This window comes from Aulonocara sp. 'chitande type north' Nkhata Bay, linkage group LG16 (assembly GCF_057382095.1).
Source record: "Aulonocara sp. 'chitande type north' Nkhata Bay isolate Kocher_YH1m ecotype deep benthic linkage group LG16, A_spYH_male_GT1.1, whole genome shotgun sequence".
NCBI classification, from domain to species: Eukaryota; Metazoa; Chordata; class Actinopteri; order Cichliformes; family Cichlidae; genus Aulonocara; species Aulonocara sp. 'chitande type north' Nkhata Bay.
In genome coordinates, this window is record NC_141359.1 from 20,707,718 (window position 1) to 20,729,944 (window position 22,227).

Below are 22,227 nucleotides of genomic sequence, written 5' to 3' on the forward strand. Positions count from 1 at the left end.
CGCCATGAATATAATGTGTTACACTCGGATGTTCTCCTAAAGAAAAGGCAGGTTTGGTGTGGAGTCCTCTTTCTCACCCTGAATCGCCGCATGTACACACTGATCTCCAGATTGTCTCCCTTCTCTCCTTTCCTGCCTGGTTGTCCCTGAGAGTTGAAAACAAAATATACAGTAACTTACGGGACATCAGTCTCTTTGTATTAATAACTATCTAAGCAGACTTGGCATTACGCACAGGAAAACCTTGGGAGCCTTGAGAGCCGGGAAATCCTGGTGCCCCTGAATCTCCATGAGTCCCGTTACAGCCATCTGCACCTGGCTTCCCTCTGGGCCCAGCTTGTCCTGGGTGTCCCTGCAGAGAGAGCGACACAAGCAGAATCAACACTGTTTTCCTTCTCTCACCCCAACCAGTCGCGGCAGATGGCCGCCCTCCCTGAGCCTGGTCCTGCTGGAGGTTTCTTCCTGTTAAAAGGGAGTTTTTCCTTCCCACTCTCGCCAAAGTGCTTGCTCATAGGGGCTCATATGATTGTTGGGTTTTTCTCTGCATGTATTATTGTAGGGTCTACCTTACAATATGCAATAAGTGCACTGAGGCAACTGTTGGTCTAATTTGGTGTTGTATACATTATTTTGAATTCAATTAAACTGAACACTCTCCCACAACGTTCATCCCGACAGCATGGTGTACTCACAGGAATACCGTTGATGCCAGAGAAGCCAGGTATGCCAGTCATTCCCTGTGGAGCAACAAGAATTGCACATTAAACAAAATAGCTGTCATTGTCATGTGTTTAATAGTTTACAGAGATGAGACATGAGCACTTACCACGCTTCCTTTAGGACCTATGTTTCCATCACGACCACGGTCGCCTTTCTGCCCCTTTGGGCCTTGGATGCCTTCATCTCCTGTTCGCCCAGGTGGCCCCTGTGGGCCCTGCGGACCAAGAGGCCCAGGACGGCCCTGAAATTGGAAAGATAGGAAAAACAGAGTTGATAAATTTGAAGTCAAGGATGCAACACATCAAATAAACTTCATATATGAAAAAAAAACTTTTAAGAATAAATTGTCAGTTATCTTCTTTTGTTTCAGTCATGACTGTTAAAGCTAACACTGGTCATATCTCTGTTAGCAACAAGGGTGAGAGCAAAGAAATCGCTTACTTACCTGGTTTTAATTCCATAAGGAAACAAAATAATGAGAATAAGACAAGTGTTATCAAGAGATACAAAAAAAACAAAGGCACCAAAGCATCACAACAATGCAACAGAAATGTGTCAAGCTGCATTCTGATTCAATAATAATTCCCAGTGTTTCTCTTCTCCACACTATTTTTTATTTTTCAAACTTCCAGTTGGAATTTTGGTTTAGATCACCAGGGGGAGACATACACTTCCCCATCTTTTTCCGTACCTTTCCCCTTCTCTTTGCACCCACCCAGTGGCTAAACTTTATACTGCAAATACCCACTAACATGCCTCTTCACTCATGTTAGCTCTTTTTAACTTTAAATGAACAGACTAAACCACACTCACAGAAATATCTGCCTGGAAACAGTTCAAACATGATAAACATCAGCTGGAAATGTGGCACGTGCAGGACCTGAGAGCTTCTAAGAGCTGTGCACACTGTTATTTTAGGACAGCGATAGGGCAGCGAGGAGATTAAGTTAATGTAAATAAAGCCAGACTCTGTTGTCAAATGTCTCAGTAATGAAAAGAGAAAGGGCAGTTGAAATGGCTGTTCAGCCATATTCAGAGCGTTTGAGGCTGCAGACATCCCCCTAATCTGCAAGCTAAATATAACAATTTGATTATGATACCCAGAGTGACGAAAGGGAAAAGGCAAGCATCTCTCTGGGAGAGCCTCCCAGAGGCAGAAGCATCTGCAGCTGAGAGTCTGCTCCATTATTATTATTATTTATATTCCTATCTCCTGAAAGTGACCTCAGAATAACTGTTCACGTAGGCGTGTTAAGGCACCCTTAAAAAAAATGGAAAACACAGCACTTAATCTCATCACAGTGCATCATTACAGTTATTCACACACTCGAGGGAGCTGCTCGATGGACCCGCAGAGTCAACGATTATTGGTGGGAAGAAAACTGAATAATATGAGAGGAGTACTTTAAGAAGGGGTCATAAAACACGTGAGCATGGGGATACTATGGGAACTTGCTGTTTTTGTATGATCCTGGAGTTCTGGGTCAGTAAGTGGTGCTCTCAAAGGTTTGGAGGCCAAACAGTATCCCTGTGAGAACCAACAAACACAGTGACGTTGTTTGTCTGCTGACAGAAGTCCTTCGAGCGGCGTTACATGCAGCTAGAACCAGCGAGCCGAAAGGAATTAATAAAAACGCAGGGAGCCTAAATAGTGTCGCACAAAAATTCAAACAAGCTCAAATCAGATGCAGAGAGTGTGAGAAAAAGCCTCGGCCGAACTCGTGTAATTGCAACCGTAAACATGCAGCATGTGCATCCAGTGTGTGTGTGTGTATGTGTGTGTGTGTGCGCGCTTTGCCTGTGGGCGGATTTTTTTAAGCAACCAGGTGTGTGCTTTGTCTGTGCACATTGATGACCCAGCAGGTGTTGCCTATAGAGCACAGCATCGACGACAGTCCTGTCAAAACCATTCACACGCAGCCTGAACCAGGGCCAGCGTGATAAACACTGCTCTGAATTTTACATTTACTTTTTTTTGTTTCCATTAACTCTGCACATACACACAGATAATAAGCATAGTCCTCATGAAATGAAGATTAACTAATTTTCTGAAGACAAATGGTTCTGGCAAACCAATAGCTGTCTCAAATATGTGTGTGTGTGTGTGTGCACGAGAGGTCCTTGTCTAGAAAACTTGTATAAACTTTGTGCTCTGCTTTGTATCTGTCAGCATGGGCTAACAAGAGAACCGATAAAGGATTTTTAGAGATCGAAGAAGAAGAGTGGTACAGTGAAAAGGATGCCACCATAATGCTTCTCACTTTACCTTTGAAAAACTGGATCAGGTATACATTTGCCTTTAGATGTGGTTGCGTGGTTGTCAGAGCTTGTCAGTTGTAGGGATGTTAAAAACTCGCGTAAAGCAAACAAACCACACCTGTTCCACATCACATACAGTAGCCAGTTCATTTGGACGGTAGAACTACGCCATTTCCTTTCTCCTTAATTCTCAAATGCACTAAAAAGTCTCCCTTCAGTCCTCCCCACTTGTTAAGGAGAGGTCCTCCACACTGTACCATTTCCTTCACACATCCATACTCCCCATTCTTATCTACTCTCACTACTTCCACCCTTCACTCCCTCACCTCCTCTCCAAAGCTCTCGAGTGTTCTCCCTTTGCATGTCTTCTTCCCCTGCTTTGTCAGTCTGCCTGCCCTTCCTGTCTCCACCGGGGGAAGAATGACCAAGAAATCAGCCGCTGATAGAGACCATGAATACATGCACAGGCAATGCCGGTCAGCTTAGTTGTCAACTCCTCTCCCTTTGAAGGCTGGTCATAACTTCAGCAGAATATGAAGCTCAGGAGACCTGTCTCTGAAATAATGGCCGTCTGCGCTGCTTTAGTTTTCTTTCTATCACAGACATACGTCATACATCTGGACTCTGATCTCGTGAGCTCCACAACGCAACATGGATCACAGCTGACAAGTATTTCTTTAACTTCTGATTAGAATACTCTACACCTAAAAAAATAAATAGATACTGCAATGAACTCCCCAGAAACTCTGTTGTAGTGTGAATTAAACATACACGAAAGACCAAAAGATTAAGTTCATTAGTCAATATCAGAAGAGTTATTTCTACTCAAGTATTACCAATAATAGCAGCAACTATGAGAGTTCACTCTAAATGTAGTTTTTTTCTACTGTGGCTCAGGTTCAGTTATTAAATGATCAAATGAGGTCACAACAACAGATAACAGTGAACTCTGGAGGTTGTTAGAAGAACTATTAACTAAAACCACTTTGACTGTCTACAAAATTTAAGTCTTTCAGTCGTATTATTAGGCTCCTTGTCTTTTATTATATCCTCTTGTTTTAAAAAAAAAACCCCACACAAACAAACGGCAGATTAATTGTTAAACTAACTGCATTAATTTTATTCATTTTTATGAACTGAGCTGAATTCTTCACATTAAGCTCTGTGCCTTTCTTTGTGTTATCTGTGTTTTGCCCATTTTTGCTTGATGATACAGCATCGACTCTAAATACAGCTTACTACGCTGTATGTGGTGATTTTTGAAAATTCATGGAGCAGGCGTACTAGGAGGCTGAATACCCTCATTATTCTAATTAGAGGTAATACAGCAGATCTAAACCACCAGAGCAAGAGCCTTGGTTTAGATGTACGTGTAGTTTGTAGCAGTTAGTGTAAATTATCGTCGTCAAAAGAAAAGATTTCATAGGGTCAAATAAACAACAGAAACTGAAACATGGGAAAACAGGTGAAAAGGAGTTGAAAGGAAATACAGACGACAAAATACAAAGTAAAACAGTAACACAAAGAGTGATAACGAGAGCGCGCAAAGAAACTGTGGTTGTCAAAAATTCCAAAAGGAAAACTGTGATAAGCAATAAAAACCTGATGGCTTCAGTCACTTCCCACATCGTTTAAGGGGCATAAACTCATTTGCACGACTGGAAACAAACACACACACATGCACAAAGCAGGTCATTAAAACATGTCACATCAGAATCTATTTGGAGAACCTTTGTGCTCAATCAACAGCAGAGACTTTCTAGAGGTTACAAGCAAACCTCAAAAATATGCAATGCACCTGATCATGAGGCGCTGTTGACCTGCGGAGGTGCGGGTGTGGATCAGCTCGTCTTGGTGAAGTCTTACAGTCAGAAACAATTAAAAGCAGCTGTTCACATAATTTTTTACACAAAAACTCATTTTCCCATTCGCTTTGTGAACTACTTGAGCCCCTTTGGGTGGTTTTCAAGAAAATTTAACAATGCCCCTGTGCCTCGCTCTCAGTTTTATTGCATTGTTTTCATTGGAAATGCTTCTTCAGCTGAAGCTGATATTCATTAAAACCTGTTCACAATGAAATTGTGGAATAGAAAATTAAATATAAATTAAATGAACACCATCTGAATTGATGAAACTACAGGTGAAAGCTACACTCAACTGCTCTCTTATTATTTTATGCCAAGTGGCCTTCCTTATCCAGCCCCAAAAGTGATTTGTGTCTTTGTGTCCCAGGATCAAAAAAAGGATCGCCACTTAAAGAGCAACTACCTGATCTTTGGTAATTTAGCATATTTCTTGCTGCAGTTATTTAGTGTACTATGCACTTCATGATGTCATCTCTCCTCTGGCCATGCCCACCCACACTCATCAGCGCTGCAGACTTCAGCCAGAGATGTCAGTGACACCTGGAAAGTTTAAATATTCATCAGTCACGTTCTCCGGCTTCATTCCCACTGCCAAACATCTAGCCTGTATGACACTTCACATGTGTTTTTGGATTTCCCATTGCCATATTAGCATCCACATCTGCTCCACTGCTTTATCTGTGTAAGCTTCAGCGAGCAACTTTATGATGTATCACTCGTATCAGGAAATCTCTGAGAAAATCCCTCCTCTTCACATGCTGTATAAAATGCCGTAACCCCCTCTGCGTGCACGGGTGTGTTTACATTTCTCATTCCTAAACCACAGATCTATTAAAAGTTCCCCCGTCTGACACCATAAATTTCATCTGGGTCCAGACTGTCCCCTGGGGTGGACAGTTTTGGAACGACCCATTAAGAACAGGATGGGAACGCACGGCCCGATATGCAAACCTCTGACATCCGAGAGGAATAAAACAAATCAATAAACAACTGGCCGGAAGCTTGCCCTGTTATTCCATCTGTTTGTCCGTCCGCAAAAACTGGGAATTACGAGGGAGATTCCCTAATTTTACATATGAAAAGAACATCTAATTAAAGATGAATTTTTAAGACAAAAATCATCAGCAAAGTCATGACCAATGACACGAACAGCAGTTACAGTTCGGCTCTTAAGTTTCTGGACAGTTCACGGTTTCTGTACATCACCACACTGGATTTTAGATCAAACAGCCAGGATGTGATTCAGACTGCAAAAGTAATGCAGTGATTTTATGCATGTTCCCTTTCTTCATAGCCTCACAATTTATTAAACAAATTCATAATGTTTTTAATATTTGAATGAAAATCATTCGCTGTCAACGACTGCCTCAAGTCTACAAACCAATGACATCACCAAATACTGCGTTTCCTCCCATGAGACCCTCTGTCCGGCCTCTTTTTGCATTAATTTTGTATCTAATAACTGAGAAGCACGCTCTATTTGGGTTAAGATCAGTTGATTGCAATCAATCAAAGGCTGTAACCTTTCTTTGCCTTGAGAAGCTCTTGGGCTGCTTTTGCACTTTACTTTGGCTCTCTATTCACTTGGACTGTGAACTGCAGTCTTATCAGTTTTGCAGTATTTGCCTGAACCTGAGCAGAGAGTATATCCCTGCTACTTCTATTATTAATATTAATAAACACCACTGACACGGTTCCACTGGCAGCCATAACACTGCACACGCCCATGCCATAACACTGCCTCCACGATGTTTGAAAGATGATGTGGTATGCTTCAGATCACAAGCTGTTTCTTTCCTTCTCCATAATTTTCTCTTAAAATCACTCTGGTACAACCCATGCATCCTCTTTTCAGAGTTTTTCTGGCAAAATCTAATCGGGCCTTCTGGTTCATGAGTGTAAGCGCAGTGCGTAATTGGTGAACTTTCAACCCTCTGAAAATGGAGGACTGTGTGTGTGGCCCAGTTTCCTAAACAATGAATACAAAAGTTTTATAAAACCTCCATGAATAATGATTATAAACCCAGTGTGGTGGTGCACGGATGCAAAACTATGCCATTATCACCAAACCTATGGAGCTGTCATCCCTGATGGACAACATCTCCCACCCCATGCAGCAGACTGTGACAGCACTGAGCAGCTCCTTCAGTGGGAGACTGCTGCACCCACGGTGTGGGACGGAGAGATTTCGCAGGTCTTTCCTCCCCACTGCTGTCAGACTCCATAATAAAGACTTTAACTGAACAAACACACACATCCACACATGTGCAATAATACTAAGTGCAATAATCCTTTCTGTCATCGTTGTATTTTTACTCAGTTGTATATAGTATTTGTATTTGTATTCTATTTTTATCTTATTGTATATTTATTTTATTTTATTCTACTGTATATAGTATTTTATTTTATTCTATTCTGTACAGTTGTGTACTGTATTTATTCTTATTGTATTCTAATTTTTGCCTCATAACTTTTGCACTGTCCACTTCCTGCTGTGACAAAACAAATTTCCCACATGTGGGACTAATAAAGGTTATCTTATCTTATCTTATCTAACTCTACGGCATCTTAGAGGAAAACAATAAACATGACATTAACAATGAACAGAACGCCACTAAAAATTTCAAATGTACCAATTTTACTTAAAAGCTTCCTGTTTCATTCTTAGTTTCCTGTCATGCTGAAGGTACAAAATGCTGCAGATATTTAACAATAATCAACGGCTGCTGGGTTTAATGAAAACCCTTCTATCTGCAGCTTACATGTGCACATATATTAGCAATTTTCCAAATGAACTGTTCCCACACTTGCTTCCACGTCTGTTTTTCATCTACACTGGGTATCCATTGAGTTCTGCCTTTACACCATCACCAACACTGTTAATGTCTCATGTCTAACAGTTGGCTTGCCCTCCTGATGGTTGTATATAATGTATCTTCTCAGAAATAACACCGTAATCCAAACAGAAACTGTTGTGGACGATGCTATGCAGCACGATCTTTTCCTTCTGACGTCGACGATGGGAGCTGACAACCGTGTCCTGCTTCTGAAACATCTACGGGTCCTACAGAGTGGACTTTTATTACATTCACACAACACTCATTTATATAAACTCTCCCTGGCGAGAGCAGGTATCTACGCAAGCTGCCTCGAGCAGGAGTGCCAGAGTAATGAAAGTCTGCAGCGCTAGAGAAATAACAGTTGGTTCTGAGGAAAGGGGATGGATTAAGGCCCGGGTTTGACGGAAACAAACAAATTTGTATGTCAATCAAAGATATCTAAAGCCAAGTTTTTGCAGCTGTTCCTGAAAACATCAATGTGGCTCACTGTTACCACCAAGATTTGTAGTCTAATGTAGTCTAAACTTTAACAGAAACTGGCTATAGAAAAGTCAAATGGATACATATTTCATACTCATAGGAATATAGAATAGATAACTACTGGTGCTAATGCTCCATTATTAACTTTTCCTTTAAAGCATTCACGATATCACACAGCTCTCTGCAACAAATGACAGAGGATCTAAAACTGTCCAAACCCTCCTTATTTTCTCACCACCTTAAATGGCTAATCGCTCCATGAGAGGAAGTGAGTGTTAGATTGCTAGTTTTAGAAAGATCCACAATTCTCAGATGCGGCCCTCTTAACTCAAGTGTCCGACAAGTGTAAGAACAAGTGGTTTACTCCACCCCCATTCACTTTGTTTTTAGCACTCTGAAGGAAATGAGCAGCTGCTCAGCCCTTCTGAACTTATCAGCTATAATAAAGGAATGAAAGAAGAATGGAGGGAAGGAATTAAGGGTATAGTACAACAGCTAAGAAGAAAAGAAGGAAGGAAAAGTGGTGTGAAAAAGGGAGGTAGGAGGAGAAAGGTTAAAGAGTGATTTAAGAGCAGAAGAAGAATGGAAAGATGGTGAAGTTTAATGTTAGGGAGTAAATCATTTAGAGCATGTAAACACTGAAGTCTGCCCTCTTTCTCTGACTCCCACAACTGGACTCAGATACTTCAGTTGATTCAGTCCCTCTTCTGTTACCCTCCTCGCTTGTTTTTCTTGGACACGTTTTTCCTGGACTCATTTCCTCAGGAGTCGCATCCCTTATGCATGATACCCCGGAGGGAAGCGGGGCCCGGTCTGTGGACAGGGATGAGGGGCTCTGCTTGGAGGACAGAAAGGGACCAGGAACTGGATACCCTGAGGAGGAGTCAGGCAGAGTAAATAAACATCTGTAGATGATGTTTAGATATCTATTAGCGTATGTTTGGATCTCCTGGCTGCAGTCAGGGAGGTCAGCTTTTTGTAGCCCCTGCTGGAAGAAAACATCCTGCATCTAAAAAGCCCTTATGGCCACTTTAGATGAGAGCGGTTTTAAAATGATGCATTAGGAGTTAAGAAAGGGTTCACGTGGTGCAGCGACATGTGAAAAAAACAAAACAAAACAAAAGTCTAATGAGGTCTTTTACATGAGAACGTTACAAGCTTTGCTGCAATGGAGACAAGCCTCCAGCCAAAATTCAGAGGACATCTAAACTCGAACCCTCATGTTCTCAGCTGGTCTCCGTGACTCATCCTCTAAAAATGTCTCTTACGCTAAGACAAAGAAATGAAACAGAGGGATGAATACAGATGACGTTCGGAACATCGGTCATTTGTTGTCATTTGTTTTGTTTCTCATGGCTCCTCTTTGTTCAGGACAGAAGACCAGTTTACATTTGAATTAATGTGTTTAGACTCTGAGATAATTTCTGCATGCACATGGGTCCCTCTTTTGCTCTGCACGTGCATGCAAATGTGCCAGAGATCTGACAGCATCCAGTCCATACAGGGTATTGCTAATGACCACTGGTTAAACTGTGTGAGTGTGAGAGAGAGCTTGCATGTGTGCTAAAGGGTGTATGGTGAAGATCAAGACTTGAGAGAAGAGGAGGGGGGGGGGATCTCAGGCTGAGAACAGAACAGCCCAGACCTTGCGCTATCCCAGGGGTCTCAGGGGCCCGACACCTGTGCCATTGCCTCATATATAAGGAATGAAACGTCTCCAATCTGCGGTCCAAGCTTCGTGTGTGTGAGCCAGACACAGCTGCAGTCTGTGTGTTTGTGTGAAAATGCATGCGTGAAAGAGCAATATTGGGTCTGCAGTCTTAAACGAGGTGTTGCCCTCACCTCAGAGATCAACCACCTGTGTGTGTGCGTATCGTGTGTCTGCCTCACTCTGACCGCATGTCTGCCACTAATGAGGTCCATCCCGGGTGTGACACCCCTATAATCCCACTGTTACATTTATCACTATGATTATAATGCCATTACAGCTTCCACACAGTGGACTTCCCAAGGTGCACCATGTGTGTATAAAACTTTAGAAAGGAAAAGTCAATTTCCTCAGAAACGCTGCTGTCTGACAACGTCTAACCCCAGGGCACAAAGTTATGTACAGAATATTTAATTATATTTGCAGTCTGAGAGGCCACACGAGCGATAATAGAAGCAAGAAAGTTATTTTACCCCAAAGTTGACATGACTGATAAATAAAACTGATAATAAAATATTACTGAGAAATCAGGTAGGGTACAAACAGCAGTCATAACTTCTAATTCTAACCAGCGCAGGAATGATTGGATGAACATATCTGTTGCTTGGACAAAATGGGCATTTTCATGATGCTCTAACAACATTATCTAGGGGGGATGCTAACATCTATCAAAACTCATAGTTATTAAGACATTTAATGGAAAACTGACAATGTCTGCTACACTACTCTGGTATACTCGAAATGTTTTCTGGTAGGTCTAAAGAGGAAACTCTATCGAATGGCCATATTATATACTCACCAATCACTTTGTTATGTACACTTGTTCAACTGCTTATTAACTCAAGTATCACATTAGCCAATCACATAGCAGTAACTCAATGCATTTAGGCTTGTAGACTCGGTTAAGACTACCTGCTAAAGTTCAAAGCGGCAGAAGGTTGATTTAAGTGACTCTGAATATGGCTTGGTTATCAGTGTCAGAGAGGCTCACACCAACAACGGCTGGTCAGAGTAATTCTGAAACTGCTGGTCTACTGGGAATTTCCCACACAACCATCTCTAGGGTTTACAGAGACTGGCCCAAAAACGACGAAATATCCAGTGAGCGGAAGTTCTCTGGGATTTAATGCCTTGTTGATGCCTGAGGTCAGTGGACAACTGCCAGATGTGTTTAAACTAATAGGAAAGAAACAGTAACTAAAATAACCACTTGTTACAGCCAAGTTATGCAGAAGAGCATTTCTGAGGTCACAACTTTGAAACAGGTGGGCAACAGCAGCAGAAGACCACACTGTGCCACTCCTGTCAGCTAAGATCGGGAAATTAAATTGAGGCTACAGCACAGGTTCACAGAAATACATGCATATATGGATAATAGAAGATTAGAAGATTTGAGAAACGATGGCTGACCTGATGAGACCCTGGTGCTGCTGCAACATTCGGATGGTAGGATCCGAATTTGGCGTAAACAAAATGAAACCAAGGAAACATCCTGTTTTGTATCAGTGGTTCAGGCTGCTGGAGGTGTAACGATGTGGGGGATATTTACATGGCACACTGTGGGCCCCTAAGTACCACCTGAGAATCATTTAAACATCACAGCATACCCAGGTATTATCATCACAGTGTACCTGTCTTCTGATCCTGCTTCCAGCAGAATAATGCACCATGTCACAAAATTCAAAACATCTGAAACTGGTTTTGATGCGTGGCAGTGAGTTCACTGTACTCAAATAGCCAACACAGTCACCAGGTCTCAGTCCAGTAGAGCACCTTTGGGATGCAGTGGAAAGAGAGATTCACATCGGGAGTGCATGTTATGATGGGCTCATCCAAGCCAGTGAGTTCAAAGTGAAAGATCCCAGGTTTGATCCCCAAAGACAAAATCCCTGAGGGTCAGAAAGGGTACTTGGGATAGAAAGCAAATATGCTAGCTTAGCAGTCTGGTTTGTGGACAGATGCTTTCACGCTGTGTGGTTCCAGTTTTACCTTTTTTTATGGGACCACGAAAACCAACTTTTTGAGCACATCAGCTCTTCGTCAGACTGGAGGACAGATGCTCGCAACTTCTTCTGTCTGAAACAATATGTTTGCAACTTTCACGATTTTTGTCTACAGTAAGAAACATAAACGTTTGCTCACATTTGGAAGTCTCCCGCCCCCGTTTGAGTGTTTTTTCATGATATTTGGAAACGTGTGAGTCCACTCCGAGCCAGTAAAATTGACTGTGTTTATTGGATTGTGCGTCCACCTGCTTTAGATCTCAGAGAACAGAAGGCGGGCAGGAGGAGGTTGGAACTGGCACAACTATTATCCCATTAGCTGAATAACACCACTCTTAACTTTTGTTTGGCTAACCAAATCTACAGTTAGACAAAGAAAATCCTAAAAATAATTGTTGTAACCTCTGTGTATTGTGTGTATGTTTTAGCTTAATGGATATAGCATTTTTCATAAATGTTATGAGTGCTGATGAATAGTTAAATACTAACAAAAAAAGACACAGAAATAGAAGGTTCCAGATCTGCTAAATTAGATTTATAGTCAAACTCCCAGCTGTGATCTTGGCCTTAGCTGACGTGGCGGTCAGCCAGTCAAATAACTATCAGGGATACCCATGTAATCCTCAGGGTCTCATTCTGCACCTGCAAAAAAATTTCCAATTGGCTGAGCCCAGAATCCAATTTGAACTGAAGAATGGAAGATTTTTTTTCTTTCTTCATTTTCCCACGTGGGAATCTAGCACCCGCTGCCATTTCAGCTGCATTTGGTGGATAGGGCAAAGATCCATGCATGTGTGTGTGGTTTACTCACTTAATAGTTTATTGCACAGGTTTACGGTAAATTATAGCAATTTGAGAGCCTGAGTATGAGTAAAGGATGGGAATGTACCTTGACCTTAGGTTATAGGGGGGGGGGGGGGGGGGGGGGGGGAGTACTCATATATTACACAACATTTACACTGCGATGTGGGGCCAAATTTCTCACATCTCTGGACATGTATTTGTCTTAGAAAATGCTGTAGGAATAAATATGAAACTACTTGGAGGAGATCTAATAGTTTCCTCAGCAGCCCACCCCCAGTGTAGGTTTCACAACAAGGCCTGATGGAGAACACATGGCATCGTTGCTGTGACCCAGAAAAACTGGTCACATTTTTCCTACAGCCCTGAGACCTTTCATCGCCAACCATAACAATTCCTGACCCCGCGTTCCTATCATGAGATTGCAGTCCAGACAGATGTGATCGTGGTGCGAGTCTGAATGTCCTTTTCAGTGTAACTCAGCAGGGGATGGACGGCACCGGAAAGTGTCCACTGGAAAATAATTGTCCCAAAACTGGTATGAGGCTTATTTCAAGACACAAAGTGACTCTGATGTCCAAAATTTTAGAAAAAAGGGTGAAAGTATGCTGAAGTTCACAGTTCCAGCAGCAACATGAAACAGAATATCTCAAGGTAATTTGTCCTTAGGTATACTCAAACCATGTGTTGGCTGGTGATAACACAGTCAAGCTACAGATGGCAACTAAAAGAGCACTAGGAGGGAGTGTCTTCTTACCAAGGCCAACAACCTATAGTGAAAATTAATTTCATAAGACTGTGATTTCCTTCCATGATGAGGAAACATGACCTTTGAATGAGTTCAATTTGCCAGAGGTTTTATGCATCTGTCCAAATAATTCCTAATCCTTCTGTTGTTCCCTTCTCATGCCGTGTAGATGGACTTTCCAGTGATGACAGAAGAATTTACTTAATTTCTTTAAATTTATTGAAAAAGTGAACTTTTGAATTCAGACTGAAGCAGAAAAAAGCAGGATTTCTTAGCTTGTTTACTAAATACACTCAACAAAAATATAAACGCAACACCTTTGTTACTGCTCCCATTCCCCATGGGATGGACGTAGAGACCTAAAATTCATTCCAGATACACAATATAACCATCCCTCCCAAACAGTGGTCACAAATCAGTCCAAATGTGTGGTAGTGGGCACATCTGCCATATTGAGATAATCCATCCCACCTCACAGGTGTGCCACATCAGGATGCTGATCTGACATCATGAGTAGTGCACAGGTGTACCTCAGACTGCCCACAACAAAAGGCCACCCTGGAATGTGCAGTTTTGTCTCACAGCAAAATGCCACAGATGCCACAAGCAATGAGGGAGCGTGCAATTGGCATGCTGACAGCAGGAATGTCAACCAGATCTGTCGCCCGTGCATTGAATGTTCATTTCTCAACCATAAGCCGTCTCCACAGGCGTTTCAGAGAATATGGCAGCACATCCAACCGGCCTCACAACCGCAGACCTCATGTAACCACACCAGCCCAGGACCTCCACATCCAGCAGGTTCACCTCCAAGATCGTCTGAGACCAGCCACCCAGACAGCTGCTGGAACAATTGGTTTGCACAACCAAACAATTTCTGCACAAACTGTCAGAAACCGTCTCAGGGACGCTCAACTGCATGCCCGTCGTCCTCATCGGGGTCTTGACCTGACTCCAGCTCGTCGCCGTAGCAGACTTGTGTGGGCAAATGCTCACATTCGATGGCGTCTGGCACGTTGGAGAGGTGTGCGCTTCACGGATGAATCATGGTTCACATTGTTCAGGGCAGATGGCAGCTGAGAATGTCCCAGTTCTTGCATGGCCAGCATACTCACCGGACATGTCACCCATTGAGCATGTTCGGGATGTGCTTGACCGGCGTATACGACAGCGTGTACCAGTTCCCACGAATATCCAACAACCTCGCACAGCCATTGAAGTGGAGTGGACCAACATTCCACAGGCCACAATTGACAATCTGATAGACTCCATGCGACGATGTGTTGCACTGCATGAGGCAAATGGTGGTCACACCAGATACTGACCGGTTCTGGGTCCCCAGACCCCCAATAGCGCAAAAAACTGCACATTCCAGGGTGGCCTTTTGTTGTGGGCAGTCTGAGGTACACCTGTGCACTACTCATGATGTCAGATCAGCATCCTGATGTGGCACACCTGTGAGGTGGGATGGATTATCTCAATATAGCAGATGTGCCCACTACCACACATTTGGACTGATTTGTGACCACTGTTTGGGAGGGATGGTTATATTGTGTATCTGGAATGAATTTTAGGTCTCTACGTCCATCCAATGGGGAATGGGAGCAGTAACAAAGGTGTTGCGTTTATATTTTTGTTGAGTGTAACTGCCAATAGCAGATTTTTCTGTCCTGTAACAGAAGTTACTACGGTGGCATATATTGTTTCCTGCAACTGGTCCGTCAGGGTTATTGCTTTCCCAGAAACACTTCCCTTGTGCTTTTGGAAATCTGTTTTTTTCCTATTTCTGTTTTGTTTTTTCCTATTTCCGTTGCTTTTGCAGCGTTTTTCTTATTGCTGGTGTTTTCTTAAGCTGCAGTCTGTTTGGCCTCTCAGGGCCACCGTAAGTTACTATGTACATGTGCTCAAGAATAAAAGCTGGTAAAGCTTCAGGACAAAGTCAAAAATGAACACTCTTGCTAGAACACAAGGAAATATTTCTTCTTGGAATTTAGTACATAGTTAGATTTACTACTGAAAGGTAAACTTTTCTGTTAAGATTGGACTCTTTCTCATCTTATCTGTGTTTATTAGTATACTATATATAGCTGGTCACTAAAATAAAGGGGTTAGATGTCCTTTATTTTATGTTTTTCTCCAAACGGTACATTTTCACTCCACCATCATGGAAACAAAGACATGTTTTTTAGGTTTATGGGTGATTCTGAATTGGCTGTAGGTGTGAACGTGAGCCTGAATGATTCTCTGTCTCTCTGTGTTAGTCCTGTGATTAACTGATGACCTGTTGAGGACGTACTCACACAGAAATGACTGAAATTAAAGTTATTTTGGTCCCTGCCCCCCCTTTTTTTTAAAGATAGTGGTTTCAAAATAAGTAGCAAAAACCTCCCTTTTCCCACATTTGCTGCCAACTGGCGAGACTCAAGGAGGACTCTGTCACTAAGGAATCAATCAATATCTTCCTCACTGCAATACTTTTTAATTTATACAGGTATATGAGTAAGTATGTGTCAGTGTTGATGTTTCGCCCTGCCTTTATGTATGTGCACAGTATGTGTACACGAGGCCCTCCTTTGTACACAATAGACATCCCATTCCTAAAAGCAGTTATCTTCCCAAAACGTGAGAGTGAGACACGTTTTAAGGCTCCTAAAACTGGACCCCGTCTGGTTAGAGGACAGCGGGTCAGTAAAAAAACAAAAAAAACCCAAGAAGGAGACATTTTTGTTTTTGCAGACCCAGAGAGAGACTTGGTTAGAAAAATATGATTTGATCTTGTGATGTTCATTACGTGAATTATAGACCGCATGTTTTGTCCTGTTCGTTGTCCATCAGAGTTCTCTTTCTGCGGTGAAAGTTCGGATAGCTAATTCTGAATGAAACCATCATTTAAAAACTGCACTTTGTTTTTACTTGCCTTACCCTTGTCTAATGTTAAAATTTCTTTAATGACCTGAAACATTTAAGTGTGACAACGATGAAAAAACTGGAGTCTGGATTATTTTGTAACCATGTGTCAGCTACATACAACAGGTGGTTGTTGTCTGTTTGTCAGGCTCTTTCACACAGGGCACTCGCAACCTGTGATCCCTGCTGAATTCCTCTTTCCAAGAATCTTAGGAAAATAAAATCCTCCCATCCAAGAGTTTTAGTGATAGCAACAGGTTTTTGCTTCCCTCCCCTCCCATCTACTGCACCATTACTCCACAGTTAGTAGCTCTTTCTTTGACAAGGTCAGGGCCAGTGGAGAGGGACTGCGGGCATGGATGAGGCTCCTGATTGCAGGTTTGAGGAAAAACTGCCATTACAAATCATGTAAGAAGCTACAGCATGTTACTAATATATACTGGAAAGATGCCTCTGCCAGTAAATATGCTCACTAACTCACCTCCCATATCCTCCTATCATTTAGGCAGTCATGTTTGATCTGTGTTACTGACCACTGCTGAAAAATTCAGCTCTGAGAGCTCAAATAGAGTTCATAATTATGTAAGTTCAAGAGTTTATTCTGAAGACAAGGTGCAAGAAACACATCCTTGCTTTTACCATGAAAGTGTGTGCAAATGTCATGATATTGAGGAGTCACAAAATGATGATGACGCCTGCAGCATTCCTGTCAGTGGCCATCCCTAAGCAGACAGGAAAGTATAAAACAGGCTCGGGTACTAGATTAAGAATGTAGGTATGCACTTGTTTTCATGGAACGAGGAAATCTTAACCATTTATAGATGAAACCAAACAGAGACCAACTTGTTCCCACCGACACAGAGGGCGTCTATATTAAAAAAAGATCAGTGGACTGTCATTGTGCTCAGTTTCCTCAGAATATGTCATTTCCTTTCCTTCTTCAACGCATAACAGTGTTTCTTATGGTGGAAAGGACACCATGTCTCCCAGCATACTGCCTCTAATGGTTTCCAAATCGTGGCTTGTCTTTTTTTTCTTTTCGATGCACGTGTTTCTCCATGTTCATCCCTCCCAGCACTAAACATATAAGTGATCTGTTAAAAGTGAGCATGTGTGTTCAGTTTCTAATGTCATCCTGGTTCTCGAGGCATTCAAAACCATAAAATGGATTCTTTATAACCCCAACTAGCTTGCACAACTGCTTACACCTTTATTTGATCACACTGTGATTACACTTGTGCTCATGTTCCTCGGTTATAAAGCCAAGTCTTGGGAATTACTTCAAACGCTTTGCGGTCCTAACTTATTTCCTCATTACTAAAATTTAGGGTACTTATTTGCCAATTTTATTACCATTCTCATGACTGGAAATGAAAAAAAAAAATCCACTAATGACGCAAAAGAACAATGAGGACTTTTGGAAGCACGCCGTCTCCGCTCTCAGAAAAGCCCTGAAATTAGCATATTTAGTCTAACCCAGAATTTCTTTCATTCTTTGAGTCTCTCTCACGCTCTCTCTGTCTCTCATGTCTGTCTGAACTTTAACTTTATTGTTTCCCTTTTGCATTGCTTTCATCTTCTGTTTTTATCTTAAAAGATAGCATCTAAAACCTCCATTCTATCTGAAGCCGCCAGATGGCGATAGTTATGGTTGGAAGAAGACTTTTGCTCCAAGGGTAAACGGTTTTCTGATGCGACTTAACACTTTCCTGCTGAGTTCATGGGCTCAGTTATTCATTTTGGGTCATACTGAATTAAATATTAAGTCGGTTTTTATAAATTTAGTCAACAAGTTTTAAAATATGAGGATTATGTGAGGTATAAAACACACACACACAGCATGCAGTTTCACAAACACGTCCTGTGGCGTACAAACGTTACCGAAGTGAGGCTTTGGCATTTGTTTAGTCCTGTGATGAAATCTGAGATTCAATTTTTATTTTCTTAAAACTAGAACACAAACAACACTGATGTCACAGGAGAAGTTGGACAAAAAATGATTCTGCTCCACTAACGCATCATGTTGACGCAAATGGCCGCCATTTCTCTGTTAACAACCATTGTCCAATCGCGACAGCTGTGTGAAATCGCAGCCAAAGCAGACAGCTGCACAGGATGACTCGGACCCATTCAGTGAAGCGCTCTTCTCCATGACTTGCCTCAGGGGGACGTTTTCGGAAGAAATGTTTTTGGAACGAGATGCAGGAGGGAGAAACAGATCTGAGGGGGCCTACCTACGTTAGTTTCTAGTGTGTTCATAGACAAGTGCAACAACTGGGGTGAAGCAAAAACCTCTGCAACATTTTGGATGTGTTACAATATGTACAAAACTCTTCGAATTTAGGAAATTTAAGCTTTAAATATGCACAAAACAAAAACAAGGACAACGTAAAATGCCTGTGTTCTTGGAAGTGGAGTCTAGTTTCCTCTGGCTTAGAGACCGCTTGTCTTTGGCGAATGTTTGTGTAGTTCATCTCTCGCAGACCAGGATGTCTGATCTGTGATATTTTTTCTTGTTTTTACAGTCGAAGCACAAACTATGCCAAGGAAGGAAAACAACTCACTGTCTTAGCATTTACAGCAGCACTGGACAATGACAGTTTTTTCCTTCGCTCCTGGTTGGCACAGTAAATCAGTGAAAGACAGGAGGAAGCCAAAGTGGTCTGCTGATCGTCAGACTTATGAATCCTTCAGACGCGGAATGTGGAAGTTCCCGCTCTGGCTTCTTACAGGCTTTCCTGCATCCACAGCAAAGGTCAGACCGACTGTAAAGCTGGTCTGGTAAATTCTTAGTGGATGCCAAAGTCAAGTTGCATGAAATTCCTGTTGTCAGGTCCTGTTGTCATCTCCCTCAGGAGGTGTTCTTTCTCGCAAGGGGGAGGTTTTACAAGTCTGGATTTTCAGTAAATGGTCTTCACCACATCAGAGAGCTAAGCTGGGACGTTTATGGATCCTACGAGCAGTCTTCGGAAGAACAGAGAAACAAAAGGAAGCTGGCCAGTTAATCATCTGGAAAGTTCGTCTTTGAAATGCACAAAAATCCGAAATGTCTTTTGAGTATTTAAAAATGCGTTCATGGGCAGGATGGTGTTCAGGGACAACTTTAACAGGGGGGTAAATGAACATTTATGAACTTGAACACACTTGTGTCGCTATGATGGATGTGGGTGAACAGAGCCCAGGACAGAGATTTGAGTGCACATCTGTGGTTAGGTGAAGGAGACAAAAACACTTAACTGAGATGGGGAAATACTGTGGTTTTGTTAGTAAAATGATCTCAGGTCACAGTTCTCAACCAACAGATCCTTGTTTGAGGATCTCCGGATGAGCTCAGTATGTAACTAAGATTTTAGAGGAATATATGTTGATTCCTCTCTAAGCTTGTGGAAGCTCAGATAACCCATGAAGCATATCTTTACATCCCACTTAATCCAACTGCTTTATTATTAAAAAAACCTTTTTGCAGAACAAATGAAATCACGTCTCTTTCAACACCCAAATATGTGTTTTCGTTTGCTGTGGAAAGTAGACGCTGGTTTTTTCAAAGCACTGATATTTTAAGAAGGTAAAGCCCCTGGTGTAATAATCAGAAAGCCATCTGATGATTTGTGCAGCATGTGTCAGAAGCAAAAACAGCATTTAGTCATGCAGAAACCTCTGACACGCTCTGAGCGTGTTATCTCAATGTGTTTAGTCTATGTCTGTCTCTCTGATTTAAAACCCTCTCTCATTTTTCTCTTTTGCTCTCCCTCACTTCAGACACTTCTTCTTCCTCTCTGACCTTTTCTTTCACAGAGGTTAATGATGTGAAATTCAACTCTTAGACTAGAAGAAAGGGTGATAAATATGTCAAACTAATGACTTACAGCAGTGCGATCCTCCATACGGTGAAATAGTCTTAATAGACTGATTATCTGATATGTTAACTTTGCATTGTTGTGACACTTTGATTCCCCACAACATGACTAGAAGGCTATGATCGGGCATGACACTGATGTTGAGTTGAGCTGGAAACAGTGACCACCTCACATGACACAAGGGTTATTACCCCATCGTGGCTGCTGTGCATCCACAGCACCCAAATATCAGGCTAACCTGATATTTATTCAAAGTTGAATTGATGCTTGTGGTCCAATTAAAGGGAACTTGCTGGGGGTTCATTTACAGCCCTGATTTTCACAGGATTCATAGGTTAGAGAAAATCATATTTATTTTATACTGGCCCCTATGCAGCCTGTCAGTTCATCGTTTCCTGAGACTTAAATACACCATCATGTGTGATCATGGCCTTAAATGGTATTCCAGATTGAAAAGCAGCTGGTAGAGCTGGTTAACACTGAAAATAAAAAGGGAAAAGACAGAGACAGAGAGGGAGGGAGAGAGCGGTCTTTGCAGAGCTACTTGGAACAGTAGTTAATGTAGGAAACTTACCCTGGCACCCTTCTCTGGGAAACATTTACAGCCTCCGCTGCAGTCTCTTCCACCACAGGGGACATTGTGCTTCTTGCCACCCTGCAAAAAAACAAAACACACAAAAAAAAGCCCACATTACATATTGTGCACTTCAGGAGTGACTATCTGTGTTTGTGTACGCTGCTGATCACGCCAGCACCTCTGTTATATCAGCACGGATGACTGTGTATACTACTGTCTGCACAGTTGTGTATCTAAGTGTTTTCTGCAGAAAGGGTATTTTGGAAATGGCTCGAATGAGTCACAGAGGACATTCATTCATAATGGATGGTCGTCTGTTTATGAGAAAAAAAAAAGAAGGAGAAGAAGCTGGGTCCAGCCACAGACGGGAACAATCTGCCCTTAGATGTCTGCATACCAACCAAACCACCCACCATCACAGGCTCATCTGTCCTAGACATGACACAAGCACAACACAGACCAGAAGAAAGAAAGTGAAAGTAGCCACTCCCCAGCTTTGCCAACCCACAGGTCAGAGGTGGCAAGACCCTAAGCTAACTGAGAAAGCTTGAGGCATTAATCAAGTCAGAGCTGAGGCTGATACAACTTCACATTTATCTTGTGCTTTGAATAAAATCCCCATTCACGGTCTAATTCGAGCACATATTGCCTCTGAAGCAGAAACATTTGAACTCCCGACAAAACCATGAACACAACATAACATGTACAGAACCACACCTCAAGCCTCGATACCTCAAAACGTGGACTTTAAAAAAATCTGCTCAATTTGAGATCACTAATTCAGCTGCTCTTTTTATATATTTTCAAGTTCATTTGTGATGCCTTAAAGCACCCAGCACTGCTTCCATTGAACTGTATGATATGAATAGAGCAGTTTAAAATGTTCCATTAAACTTCTACCCAGCAAGGCCGAGAGTAAAACAAATCAAACCAACACAGAAGGCTTGGTTGCTGTATTAACTCCAAGGTAGCAATGTTTAGGGAACTAGGGTAAAAGGCCATTCAGTGGCATTTTAGTAGCACATACAGATGTTACAGAAACTGCCATGTAGCTGATGTATTTCATGACGTCTCACACTCCCTACCTACGTCCTCCACCCACACACCCATACCATAGCCTGCTTAAGCCTCAAATGCCTCAATATCCCCCCTCTCTGTCGTAAAAAAAAAATCTAAATGAGCACTTTATGCCCACAATGGCAACAAAGTGGCAGATAAAGAATCAGAATGATTCTCCTCCTTAGTTTGACAGCCGATCCCAGCAGCCCTATTTACAAAGGCCACATTGAGACCTTGTTCATGCACAAAGACCTTCTTTTACCATAGAGGCATCGTCCTTTATTGGTCCCCTATCTCCAACAAAAAGACCCTCTTCCTCTCCCTTATGGAATGCACAAGGCTGCATTTCTTTGTTAACAATCAGTGGATCTGAGGAGTTCCTTTCAAACCACTGTTTGATGCC

At 42.1% G+C, this 22,227-nt stretch overlaps 1 protein-coding gene across 4 annotated transcripts in view; it reads right to left on the bottom strand.

Annotated features, from left to right (window-relative positions):
* The window catches only part of col4a2 (collagen, type IV, alpha 2), a 63,782-nt gene that overhangs the window by 19,954 nt on the left and 21,601 nt on the right, over positions 1-22,227 (bottom strand). For 3 of the 4 annotated variants that reach the window (XM_086266356.1, XM_086266354.1, XM_086266357.1), the window contains 5 exons: positions 20,763-20,843; positions 827-961; positions 693-737; positions 236-352; positions 78-146 (listed from right to left, as the gene is read on the bottom strand). In XM_086266356.1, coding sequence (XP_086122482.1) covers positions 78-146; positions 236-352; positions 693-737; positions 827-961; positions 20,763-20,843 — 447 coding nt within the window. Of the gene's footprint in view, positions 1-77; positions 147-235; positions 353-692; positions 738-826; positions 962-3,305; positions 3,485-20,762; positions 20,844-22,227 lie in introns of those variants that run through there. The other variant, XM_086266355.1, reaches the window with a different exon arrangement.